This window comes from Lichenostomus cassidix, chromosome 2 (genome assembly GCF_008360975.1).
Source record: "Lichenostomus cassidix isolate B80296 chromosome 2, HeHo_3.0, whole genome shotgun sequence".
In the NCBI taxonomy this organism is placed as follows: Eukaryota; Metazoa; Chordata; class Aves; order Passeriformes; family Meliphagidae; genus Lichenostomus; species Lichenostomus cassidix.
The window spans coordinates 1,022,696-1,035,370 of record NC_139482.1 but is presented as its reverse complement, the minus strand read 5'-3'; the positions used below and the strand labels follow the sequence as shown (position 1 = coordinate 1,035,370).

At 51.7% G+C, this 12,675-nt stretch overlaps 1 protein-coding gene and 1 long non-coding RNA gene across 3 annotated transcripts in view; one reads left to right on the top strand and one right to left on the bottom strand.

The window, feature by feature from the left end:
* Nucleotides 1–12,675, bottom strand: part of SETD2 (SET domain containing 2, histone lysine methyltransferase) — a 51,385-nt gene that overhangs the window by 2,605 nt on the left and 36,105 nt on the right. The window contains exons 13-20 of one of the 2 annotated variants that reach the window (XM_085050058.1): nucleotides 10,873–10,921; nucleotides 10,215–10,395; nucleotides 7,247–7,928; nucleotides 6,357–6,491; nucleotides 6,101–6,240; nucleotides 5,023–5,134; nucleotides 850–930; nucleotides 618–719 (exon numbers count right to left, since the gene is read on the bottom strand). In XM_085050058.1, coding sequence (XP_084906184.1) covers nucleotides 618–719; nucleotides 850–930; nucleotides 5,023–5,134; nucleotides 6,101–6,240; nucleotides 6,357–6,491; nucleotides 7,247–7,928; nucleotides 10,215–10,395; nucleotides 10,873–10,921 — 1,482 coding nt within the window. Of the gene's footprint in view, nucleotides 1–617; nucleotides 720–849; nucleotides 931–5,022; nucleotides 5,135–6,100; nucleotides 6,241–6,356; nucleotides 6,492–7,246; nucleotides 7,929–10,214; nucleotides 10,396–10,872; nucleotides 10,922–12,675 lie in introns of those variants that run through there. The other variant, XR_014849636.1, reaches the window with a different exon arrangement.
* On the top strand, nucleotides 1,357–5,780 carry LOC146440676 (uncharacterized). The gene is made up of 3 exons (XR_014849637.1): nucleotides 1,357–3,803; nucleotides 4,502–4,771; nucleotides 5,533–5,780. It is a non-coding gene; the product is annotated as an uncharacterized LOC146440676 (long non-coding RNA).

Here is a 12,675-nt window from a genome sequence, read left to right as displayed (position 1 = left end):
TGTTCCCATATCCCACATGCCTGTGTCCCTGTAGCCACTATGTCTGTGTCCCCACATTCCTGTGTCCTTTTATCCTCATGTCCCACATCCCTGTGTCCCTGTAGCCACCATGTCCCTGTGTTCCCACATTCCTGTGTCCTTTTATCCTCATGTCCCACATCCCTGTGTCCCTGTAGCCACCATGTCCCTGTGTTCCCACATTCCTGTGTCCCTGTACTCCCCACGTCTCCACATCCTATGTCCCTGTGTCTCTGTGTCCCCATGTTCCTGTACCCCTCGTGTTCCCAAGTCCTTGTACCCCATGTCCCTGTGTCCCCATGTCCCCTTGTTTCTGCACCCTGTTCGCACATTCCCATGTTCCATGATGCCACATCCCCTTGTTCCCATGCCCCACATTCCTGTGCCCCTGTAGCCTGTGTCTCTGTGTCCCCACATCTGCACATTCCCATGTCTCCATGTTCCCAAATCCCCATGTTTCTGTACTCCATGTCCCTGTGTCCCCATATTCCTGTGTCCCTGTATTCCCATGTTTCCACATCCCTGTGTCCCTGCACCCTTCACGTCCCAATGTTTCCACAACCCCATGTCCCTGTGTCCCCACATCCCTGTGTCCCCACCTTGCGTGCCAGGTGTTTGAAGTCCTCGGTGGTGGTGATCCGTCCCACCTTGCAGTCAGGTTTCCGGTAGGGATTCAGGCACTGCACGATGAACTGGGACATCTGCAGGAGACAGTGCCTGGATCAGGCTCCCCATCCCATCCCATCCCATCCCATCCCATCCCATCCCATCCCATCCCATCCCATCATCCCATCCCATTATCCCATCCCAGCCCACTCCCAGATCCCTCACCTCTTTCCTGAACACCTCCTTGCTCTTCTTGGCCAGCTCGCTGGACGTGTCTGCTTCCGCCGTCTTGGGCTTCTTGGAAGACTGGGGAGGGGAGCACAGGGATGGCATTGCTTCCCTGTCCCCACCTTGGGGACAGCATTCCTGTCCCACAGCCGGGTGGGCAGCGCAGGCTTCCAGCCCATTCCCAGTGAGATTCTCAGCCCCATTCTGATGAGCTTCCAGGCCCATTCCCAATGGGCTTCCCAACCCATTCCCAACCCCCTTCCCAGCTTAGTCCCAGAGAACTTCCCAGCCCAAGGCCACCACGTTTCCCAGTCTGATCCAGGTACAATTCCCAGCTGAACCCCAGCACACTCCCCACCCCAAATCAGGGATTTCCCAGCCTGGTCCCATGCCCTTCCCAGCCCATTCCTGGTGCCATTCCCAGCCTGCTCCCACGGAATTTCTCAGCCTGGTGCTGATCCACTCCCCAGTTCAATCCTGGTAGTCCAGTGAGCTTCCCAGCCCACTCCAGGCACAATTGCCAGCTAATTCCTGGTGAGCTCCCCAGCCCAACCCTGGAATTCTCCACACCCCAAACCAGGCATTTCCCACCCCAATCCCAGTGAGTTCCCCATCCCAAAGCTGCACACTCCTCGCCCCTATCCAGGCACAACTCCCGGTCTGATCCCAGCATTTCCCAGCCTTGCTCCTGGCACTCCCCAGCTCGCTCCTGACACATTTCCCAGCCCAATCCTGGCACAATTCCCAGCACACTCCAGTCACACTCCTGGGCTGGGAGACACAGGGACCACTCCTTGCTCTTGTTTTCTTTGGAAAAAAAGCTGGAAAAAGAGCAGGAGTGGGTCCTGGGGCAGTCGGGCTGGTCTGGAGTGGGAGGAAGCCCTGTGGTGGTGGATTTTCCTTCAGGAATTCCCTGGGAGGGCTGGGCCCCCCACAAGCATTCACACAGATTATCTTTAGCTACAGTAAGGATATAAAGGGAATTTTCTAGGAATTTCTGGCTGCTTCCCTCAGTACTGATCCCTGATTTACTGATGGAGTAGAATCCGCTGTTCTACACAAACTTTCATGCTGGATCCACACCCACCTCCCACTCACTCCCATCCCAACCTCTGGGATCTCCCTGGAGCCTAAGGAAGGGAAAAGCAGCATCCCTGCACCATTTTCTGGGAGAGGTTTGGGAACTGCAGGTCATCCCAGCTTGGATTTTAAGGATGGGAAGAGCAAAAGGATTTGTTAAAGGTTTGGAAAGCTGGAAGAGGTTTCTTTTCTCCTGCTCTTTGATGATGTCCCAGTATTTCTTTTAATTAAAAAAATCCCACTCATTTTTTTTAGTATTTAGCACTGAGAAAAGCAGGAGCCATCCCATCCCTTTCAATCCCTAAAAACGTGCCTGGCTGGAGGGCAGAGCTGCAAAATCCCAGGAGCAAAGGGACGTGGGATGTAAATCAGCCCTGCCAGGGAGCTTTTATGGCCAAGCCTGTCCGGAGCAGGGACATCAAAGCTCCCTGCTCCGGCCCCAGGCTGGGCTGCCACTTCAAAAGGCTGGGAATGGGGAGCAGATGGCTCCGGATGGCTCCGGAACCAAACCCTGCAGTGCTCCATTAGCAAAGCCTTCGGCATTCCCAAACCCTTCTCCACCCCCAAACCCGTCTCCACCACCAAATCCTTTTATCACCACAAACCCTTCTTCACCCCAAATCTTTCTCCACCACCAAATCCTTCTCCATCCCCAAACTCTTCTCCACCACCAAATCCTTCTCCATCACCTCTCCCTTCTCCATCATTAAATCCTTCTCCATCACCAAATTCTTCACCACCAAACCCTTCTCAACCCCAAACCGTTCTCCACCCCAAACTCTTCTCCACCACCAAATCCTTCTTCATGACAAATCCCTTCTCCATCACCAAATCCTTCTCCACCAAATCCTTCTCCACCCCCAAACCCATCTCCACCCTCAAACCCTTCCCCATCCAACCCCTCTCCATGTGGGATGAGGGGGAAAACTGATGTCAAAATCAGCAGGGAAAGATGAGGAGGAGAAACAAAAACTCCACTTCCAAGCTCCTCCTTGTGCCAAGGTGCCAATTCCTCCTTGGAGAATTTTTCCTAATTTTAGGCTAAAATTCCATTTTAAATTTATTTAAATATCAAAACCTCCTTATCAAGGCCTTCCTCCCTCACCAATCCAAAGTGTAATCCTGTAATCCAAAGCCTGCCAGGAAAACTACCACAGGGAAAGCCCCCAAAATGGTGCTCTCCCTATTTTTCAGCCTCTGGAGGAGACAGGAATGGAGAAACCACAAAGATGACAGGAAAGCCATCCTGGGATGGGATCAAGAATCCAAGTATTTGGGAAAACCTGGAGGAGCCTGACTGGGATTCTCTTCTCCAGCAGCTGGAATCTGTTCCATTGACACCAAGCTTTCCACGGAAAACCAATGGGCAGAGCAGAAACACACCATCCCAAATCCAAGCTTTTTCCATCCGAAAGGATGCAAAACCTTTGGCATCCAGCCCAGTGTCCCTGCCAGCCTTCCTGCTGGGCCCCTCCCTCCAGAAACCCATTTTCCAAGGGGAAAAACAGGATTGCAAAGGGCTTAACGAGAATGATGATTCCCTCCTCATCCCTCTTGTGCCTTTCCATCAAAATTCTCCCCCACGGCCCAGGAACACCGGGAATAGCAGCAGCAGCTGTCGGACGCCGGAGCCGTGGTGCCGGTGGGTTTAATCCCTGCTGGGTGGGTTTAATCCACTTGGGAAAGGTGTGGGGTGGGGAGGAGGGTAAAAAATCCAAGGAATGTGGTTGTAATTTCAGGGTGGAAGGGTTGGAGGCGGGAGCTGCGACCATGGGAATTCAGTGCCAGGAAAAACCTGACCTTCCGGCCACCCTGGCCCAGAAGAAAAGGAGATGAAGCTCTGGAGTGAGGAGGAACCACCTCACCCTGAGGTCAGCCAGAGCCAAAGCTCATTTAGGAATGAGGGATTCATGGATTCAGGGAAGTTCTGCACCTAAAAATAGGGATTTTGGCTTGGGAGTGAGCAGCAAATCCTGGAAGGAGCAGCCAGTTCATGTCCAGCCTGAGGTGAAGCCCTTGGATTGTCACCTGAGCCCTCAGCTCCTCCTCATCCCCATTTTTGGGATAAAAGCCCATATTTATGGAAGTATCTTTCCTTGCTGCTCCCTCTGCTGTGCAGGCAGCACTGAGACCCTCAGAATTCCACAGGAAAACAACTCCCAAGCTGGAAAGCACCAGCACAGCTCTATCTCCTCACTCAGAACAGCCCAACCTTCTCCTCAACACCTCACTCCCATCCCAGGGATGCTCCCAAGTATCTCCAAGCTGCTCTGCACCACTCAACTCCAGCTCATCCCTCCACAGGGATGCATTTCCCAGCTATTCCATCTTCAAATCTCCCTCTAGAGCTTCAAATTAACATTTTCTTGATCAATCCCAATATCCTTCAACAACATTTGCAACCCCAGGATCCCAGAATCTCAGGGAATGTCACGGGGTACATGTGACACTGATCCAGGGGTAAGAATCCTTGAAAAGGCTTCCCTGGATTCCTCTGTGGAAGCAAAAGCCCCTTGGCTGAGCGGGGAGTGCCAGCTCTGAGCTCATTTTCCAATTAACTTTTTTCCAGGGAGATAAATATTTGTCCGTAATTTCGCTGGAGTGAACTCGCCAGGAATCCTGGCTGGAGCACTCGGAGGCATTCGGGAATGGGATTAACCCTTGGGATCCTGGGGGAAGGCAGCAGCACTGTGTGGGATGTTCCTGGGTGCTGCAGGATGGACAACACCTCCAGCACCCCTGGAAAAGCACTGCCAGGAATGTGGGAGCACCAGAGCAGTGGGAGAATTGGTTCCTTTCTTTCCATGGATCTTCTCCAGCTTTTTAAGGCATCAGAGAGGTATTGGAAAGGCTGCTAAGCTATACCCTTAGTTTGTCCTTTTTCAGTGTTATTCCCCCTCATTCCCATTTTTTTGAGCAGCTCCACACAGGAGGTTGGAATCCAAGGCAGAACTTCAGCTTCCCTCAGGGAAATGAAGTGTCCAAGCATGGCCAGGGGAATTATTCCAAAGTTTCAGGGTCACTCCTGTCCCCCCCAAATCCCCACAAACCTCCCATGCCATGGCCTTTCCCAGGATGTGTGTCCCTCACCTTCATGGGGTTCTCATCATACGTGGGAGTCCCCAGGTCCATCTCAGCCTCGTGCTCCAGGCTGGCATCGTCCCCAGGGCTGTCCCAGGTTGGAGGATCCCACTGGGTTTGTCTGGAGGAAGGAAAACACACCATTGGCACCTCCTGAAAGTAACTGGGATCTGCTCATGGATTATCCCATCAGCTGGGACATCCGGATTCCATCAGCCATCGGAATTCCTCATGCTCCTGATGAGGAGTTTGAGGGTTTTTAAGTTGGAGAAGATTAAAACCAAGTGGGAAGAACTTGAAAAAGGGAATTTGCACCATTTTCTATCGTGGTGACACTGTGGGATCAAGGGATGTTCACCACCAGGATGAGATTTCCAGCATGGAAAGGTGGGAACATCTCAGCAGAGACTCCAGGGAAAGTTCAGCCTCCACCAAGGCTCCATTGGGTCTCCTCATCTCATCCCGAGACTTCCAAACAAAACAAATCACCAATTCCTGCTCGACTGGTTTTAATTCCAGGTGTTTGAAGGTTTCCTGCTCTGCTGTTGGTGTGCCAGGGAGCAGGAAGGAATCCAAAAGGGAGATGGAAAAGATTAATGGATGCAGAGAAAGAAATGTGTGCCAGGAACAAGAACTGACAGCAGGACTCCCAGGATATGGAGGAAAATATTCCCACTTATTTCTTCAGAGGTGGATCCCCATCCACACCTCACATGGGGTTGGAAATTTTAAAATAATCCTTTTCAGAAGCTTAAAACTTGCTATAATTTCAGGTAAATTCATAGGGGTTGATCCAAAACCTGGTTCTTTCCAAAACCAATGGGAAAGGTGTAGGGAAAAGGAAAGAAATACCACTAGAAAAGTCGTATTTCTTCCTATGGAGGTGGGATTTGGGCTCTTCTCCCAGGACACGAGCGGCAGGACAAGAGGGAATGGCTTCAAATTGTGCCAGGGGACCTTGAGGTTGGACACTGGGACAATTTCTTCCTGGAAAGGGCTGTCCCTGGACAGAGGGACATGCCAGAGGGATGTCAGAGCCCTGTGGATGTGGCATTTGGGGCCAGGGCTCAGCGCTGACCCCACTCACCTGGTGACCACGTGGTAGTAGTAGATCTTTCCCTCTGGATCCCGGGCTGTTTTCCAGTTGGGAGGGAGGACGATGGTTTTGGGTTTCGGAGGGGAAGGCGGAGGCAGATCCAGGAGGTTATTGGTGACCACCAGCTCTGGCTGCAAACAGCACGGAAGGGATGAAGACAAAGTTGTGAGGAGTCACAGGAGGTGTCCTGACAGCTCTTTATCCCACGGGAAAACCCTCCCCATCCCTTTGGATGCACCATGCTCACCTGCTGGATGGGCTGGGGCTGCCCGGCCGCCACGATGGTGGTCACGGCTGCTGGGGGCTGCACGATGACTCCCTGTGGGTGAGCTGTGTAGATCTGCTGGCCCTGGATGTACTGCAGACCTGGCTGGGCATAGCTCTGCAAAAAGGAATCACACTCAGCTGCTTTTCCCAAAAAAAACCTTTCCTGGAGGAGTGCAGCTTCTACCATCCCAGGCTGCTCCAAGCCCCAATGTCCAAGCTGGCCTTGGACACTGCCAGGGATCCAGGGGCACCACAGCTTCTCTGGGAATTCCATCCCAGCACCTCCCCACCCTCACAGGGAAAAATTCCTTCCTAATATTATCCCCCTATTTTTGTAATATAATTAATTTTGGTAGCTCCAGACTCTACTTCCAAAAGCCAGTGGAAGGTGTGCTCCCACATCCATGTTTTTACTCATTTACTCAGCTTTTATCCAAAAATCTCCCTTCAGCAGTCACGAAATCAACATCCCTTTTATGAACAGGTTATAAAATATTCCTGCAAGATGCGAATTCCTGACTGGCCCCAACAGCTATGGAACCATCATCCCTGGAAGTGTCCAAGGCCAGCTTGGACAGGGCTTGGAGCAGCCTGGGATAGTGGGAGGTCTCCCTGCCCATGGCAGGGGTGGGAATGAGATGTTCTCTAAGGTTCTTTCCAACCCAAACCATTCCAGGCCTCCACGATTCTCTAATTTATGCCGTTTGTAGATGGAAAACACCCTGGAATGTGCTTTTCTCCTACTCCTGGATGGGAAGCTCCCTGAGGAGAGCTAAGAAGATGCTCCAACAAGAGAAGAAGTAAAGAGTGAGTAACTCCAGTGTTTTCCCCAGCTCCCCTGCTTCCCTGGGCATTCCCAGCTGGCATTACCTGGACAATGGGCGGGGTGGTCTGCGAGTAGGGCGAGGTCACTCCGTACACCGTCTGGCAGGTCTGTCCCTGGTAGTAGATGGCAGGCTGGGACTGGGCTGGCGAGTAGGGCTGCTGGACAGCCACGGGCTGCTGGCTGGAATCCCACACTCCGTAGCTCTGGCTCTGCACCGTTCCGGCGGCAGCGGCCACGGGCAGCACGGCCACGTTGGCCTCCTGGTGCACCACGGTGTCACCGGGCGCCACGTACTGCGGGGTGCTCACCTCCATGGCCGCGGCCACGTGCTGCACCACCGGCACCGGCTGCGGCGTGCTCAGCGCCGCCGGCTCCACCGCGTGCCCCACCAGCGCCTGGGAATGCTCGTATCCCGCCGGAGAGCACATGGAGTCCATGGAGGGCGTGGGCAGCAGCACCTTGCCGGCGTTGGGGTTGCTGGGATCCACGTAGGCCTGCATGGGGTAGCCCGGCGGGTAGCCCATGAAGCTGTGGTGGGGCGTTCCGTAGCCCATGGAGTCGTAGGGAAGAGGGGAGGTCATTCCCAGGTTTTGGAGCTGCTGCTGTTGTTTCTGGGCTTCCCGCTGGGCCACCTCCTGCTCGAAGAGCTTGCGGCGCTCCTCCGTGGAGAGCTTGTTGCGGTCCTTGGGCCGGACTTTCTTCTTGGAAGATGCTGGTGTGTCATACCTGGGGAGAGGGAACAGGGAAAGGGCTGTGAGACCTCGGGAAGCTGCAGATCCACAGCTCTGGCAGCAAAAGGGACAGTGGAAAACCCGGAATGCCCAACAGCAGCAGCAATTCCTAAAAACATTCCCTTTTTTCCAGCTGTTTGACCAACTGTGGCAATTCACAGGAAACACCTGCTGGTCCTACTCATCCACAGGGAGCAGAGGATGAGTGATCCCAATGGATTGGCCAAGTTCAGTCTGTGCTGATGGAGATGCAAAGATGCTGCAGAAACTGTCTGGGATACCCAAAGAGGGAACATCTCCAAGGCCAGGAGAACCCAAGGAAAAGTCACAATCTGCAGGGTATCTCAAACAAGCCCTGCTGGAAAAAATCCATGTTTTCCCAAAGCAGGACCAACAAGGAATTTGGAAGAGGCTCTCAGACAGGAGCAACTCACACCACGGCACCTCTTCTCCCAGATTCCAGCTCTGTGGTGAGAATTCCATCTTTCCAGTCCGGAATTCCCACATGGGAGCCACAGACACAGCAAAGAACAAGAGAATCGCAAGCAGCACATTCCTGTTTGGAATTCTGCTCCTTCCCAGACCGCAACTTCAGCTTCAAAAAATAATGGTGTGGATGGGGTTTTTTTACATTCCTTAAGAGTTTTCATCCCAAAACGCGGAGCAGCTGGAGGGATTTTTCCAGGGAATTAAAGAAGGGGAGGAAAAAAATGCCTAAGGACTTTGATCAAAGCCCAACCAAGGAAAATTTCAGATCAAAGGTGGATATTTCCACACATTATGAGTGTGGTAAAACAGGGATTACAAGGAAAAATGCTTTGCAGCCATAATATAATGGATTCTACAAAGCATCCAGGATATTCTCCATATATTCTGTGTTCCTGGGATCCATTTACATATCAAAAGCACATTGCTACCAAGAGATCTGCTGAAGCTGTTTCCTGGCATTCCCAGAGTAGCTGCAGGATCTGTTAATGGGAACCTCATTGCCGTGAGGAGTTTGATTCCCTTAATTAAAGTCTTTCCTGGCACTGCCTGGAGAGCTTGGAGCACAAGCAGCTGCCATGGAGGGAGTGGGAAGAAGGAAACTGAGGGTTTAGTGCTCCTTTCTCCATCTATTGGGTTACTTTCCTTATTAAATCCCAGGGTTAACAAAGGGTGATGGTCAGAGTGGGGAGAACATTCCCAGAGAAGGATGTTGGTCCTTCACCAACATGGACAGGGCAGAGGAGGAACAGCCAGAGCAGCAACTCCTCACCCAAAAAAGGCTTGTTCTGTTTAAAACAACCCCAAAATTCCAGGATTTACTTCCTGGGGATGTTTCCAGCCTTATTACAGAGGGATAGATTTACATCTGTATTTTTTATCCAGATGTTTCCAACTTTCCCAGCTCAGCTCGACAGGAGGAGCGAGGTTTCCTCGTCTGGCTGACTCGGCACCAATTGTTCCCTAATTATGGAGTGGCTTGGAGAGGGACAACACAGAACTGCCTTCTTTAAAGGAAATTCCATGGTATTTTTCCTGCCTTTGACACGATCTCCAGTCTCTCTGAACTGCAAGACATGGAATATTTTCCTTCTCTTAACTGGGAGTCGCATTCCCAGCCACGGCAGTGATACCAGCACTCCCAAGGAAAGGCAGGGAATGCTGGGATCACACCTACTTGGATTGTTATCCTTACAGGGATTTTTAGGGGATAATCACTTGGTGAAGGAAGTTTTGGTGTTGGAAATCCTGGTTTGGGCTCTGCTCCCTCCTGCACAGGCAGGGATTGCTCCAAGATCAGAACAATCCCCAGCACACTGGGAAGAGGTGGAGGAGGAGAAGGGAAAGGGTTTTGAAGGACTCAGAGAGCTCTTTGCATTAGGAGGGTTACATCCTGGAATTCCTGGATTCCCCATCCTTGGAAGTGTCCCAGGGGCTTGGAGAAACATGGGGTAGTGGAAGATGTCCCCACCCATGGCAGAGGGTGGGACTGGATGAGCTCTAAGGTTCTTCCAACCCAAACCATTCCATGATCCCTAATTTCTGCACAAGAGCTTCCCTTGCTTCCCATCTCATTCCCAAAACACCCCTGAAGATGGAGGTGCAGGTCATCCCAGAGAAGATGCCACCAAGGAACCACCCAGTTCCCGGGAATGACTCTCACCACCAGGATTCCTCCAGGAGAAAACCCCCAACCCTGGCAGATTTCAAACAACCCCAGGACCGTTTTTTCCAGAGATTTTACCCAGGAATACTGCAGATCCCTGGAATATTGCAGATCCCTGGCAGCACTTGCCTGTCCTCTGGCCTCTTTGTCCCACGCTCGTAGGCTGAGGATGGAGGGGACAGGGAATCTCTCCGTCTCTTCTTCTCCTTGCTCTGGCTCTGCCGCTCCGGATCTCGCTCCCGGCTCAGGATGGGATTTTTGGGAGTAGGGGTTTGATCCCTGAGGCCAGCTGTCTCTCTCCCACGGTCAGCTGTTGGGAAAGGAGGGAAAAGGGAGGGAATTTCTATTATTTACAGTATTAATTGTTCCCCTCTCCTAGAGCAAGAGGAAAATGGCCTCGAGTTGCACCAGGTAAGGTTTAGGTTGGATATTGGGAATATTCCTCGTGGAAAGGGATGTCCAGCAAGGGTGGAGTCCCCATCCCTGGAAGGATTTAAAAGCTGTGTGGATGTGGCACTTGGGGACATAGGTCAGTGGTGGCCTTGGCAGTGCTGGGGGACAGCTGGACTCAATCTTGGAGGGTTTTCCCAAGCCCAACAATTCCATGATTTTAAGTTCTGGGTTGCTCCACATCACCCTCTGGGCTCCATCTCCCAGCACCCACCACTCAGATTACCCTCTCTCTTTCCAGGAGCAGGAACACCAGGCTATGGAGCCAGAACATCCCTTGACATTCCCAGCCCCAGGGAAAATGAAGAGCAAAACACGGGAAAAGGTGAGGACTCACCGCTGTTTTCCTTTTCTGCTTGGCTCTTCTTCGGGATGCGATAAACCTCCTGTGGAAAAGCCACAAGCAGGGTCAGAATTCCAGCTGCTCACAAAACCACCCCAAATACCCCAAAATGCCATAAATCATACATTTATAAGAAACAACCAAAAAGGGTCTCTTGAAGGGAAGTTCTGGGGTTTTTTTGTGGTGCTTTCCATATATTTCCTCTGCTCAGTGTTTGATTTTTGATGGATTTAGGTGGAATTTTGGGCCAAGAGCCCCAGGCCAAGCTGTAGGGTCCTACACCCCATGATGTTCCCAAGGTCTGATGTTTGATGTTGGAGCATCCCAAGGGAAATGAGCAGGAGATCAAGGCTCAGCTCTGAGTGACCCCTTGGAGCTGCTGGGATCAGACAGCAACACCACCATTCCCTCAATGGCTGCAAACTCCAAACTCTGCTCATCCAGCTCCTCCCTCAGTGCAGGAAAGACATGGAACTGCTGGAGAGAGCCCACAGGAGGCCATGGAGCTGCTGCAGGGCTGGAGCCAGGCTGGGAGAGCTGGGAATGTTCACCTGGAGAAGGGAAGGATCCAGGGAGAGCTCAGAGCTCCTGCCAGGGCCTGAAGGGGCTCCAGGAGAGCTGCAGAGGGACTGGGGACAAGGCATGGAGGGACAGAACACAGGGAATGGCTTCCCACTGCCAGAGGGCAGGGATGGATGGGATATTGGGAAGGAATTCCTGGCTGGGATGGAACTCCCAGAGAAGCTGTGGCTGCCCCTGGATCCCTGGCAGTGTCCAAGGCCAGGCTGGACAGGGCTTGGAGCAGCCTGGGACAGTGGGAGGTGTTCCTGCCATGGATGGTCACAAGGTCCTGGCAACTCCAGGTGGAAATAGCATCGTGGCAAGAAAGGGAAGAAGAGTTGGGAATGAGGATTAAACCTTCCCTAAGGTTCAGGTTTAGCACAACATCCCTGTTAAACCCCACTGGATTGTGCAGGAATGACCCTTTCCATGTCATTGGAAACAACTGTGCATCCCTACAGGTAAGAATTTAGGTTTATTAGCCCTTTTCCATATTCCACTGTATTTTAATTGGAATATTCCAGCACTCACAGTGTAAATCCCATTTTATCTCAGTGACACCCCTGATCCTACAGAGGTTTTACAGCATTCCTGACTGTCCAAGTGCTGGAAGGTTGGAAGAAAAAGCTCATTTTTGTTTAATTCCTGCTCCTATCAGGCCTGGCTCTGCTCCCTTCCTGAAGGAATACAGTATTCCCAAGAATTCCCAATTATTTCAAGCAGAATGTGACAAACATGGTTTGTGCCTGATGGAGCATCCCTGGTGGAGCAGCAGCTGCATTCCAAAAAAACCCATTAAATCATAAAGGAGATGCTCAGTGCTACACCAAACTGCCATTCCAGCTTTCCCAGGGCACCTTCCCTAAAATATCCTTTCATTTAGGCAGAGTGGGAAAAAATTTGGATTCAACTGCTCCTGGGGGGTGAAGGCTGCTCCCAGTTGGGAATTTACAGCTCCCACATGCTCAGAAATGTGGAAAAATTTACCTTCACTTGACTCTCTGATTTTACAGAATGTCCTTTTTTTTTAATTCCTCGAGTTTTTAAAGCTGTTTGGGAATTAATTAATGGTTGTCTCAGGGGGCTCATTAGCAATGTGTCCACCCCCAGCCCTGGATGGGCTAAAAATGAGAATTTCCTTTAGTGGAAAAAAGGAAAGGAGAAGAAACCTTGTTGTGGTTTGTCCACGAGGCAAAACCACTTCAATAGTGCTGCTCCTGGTTTAAAAAAAAAAAA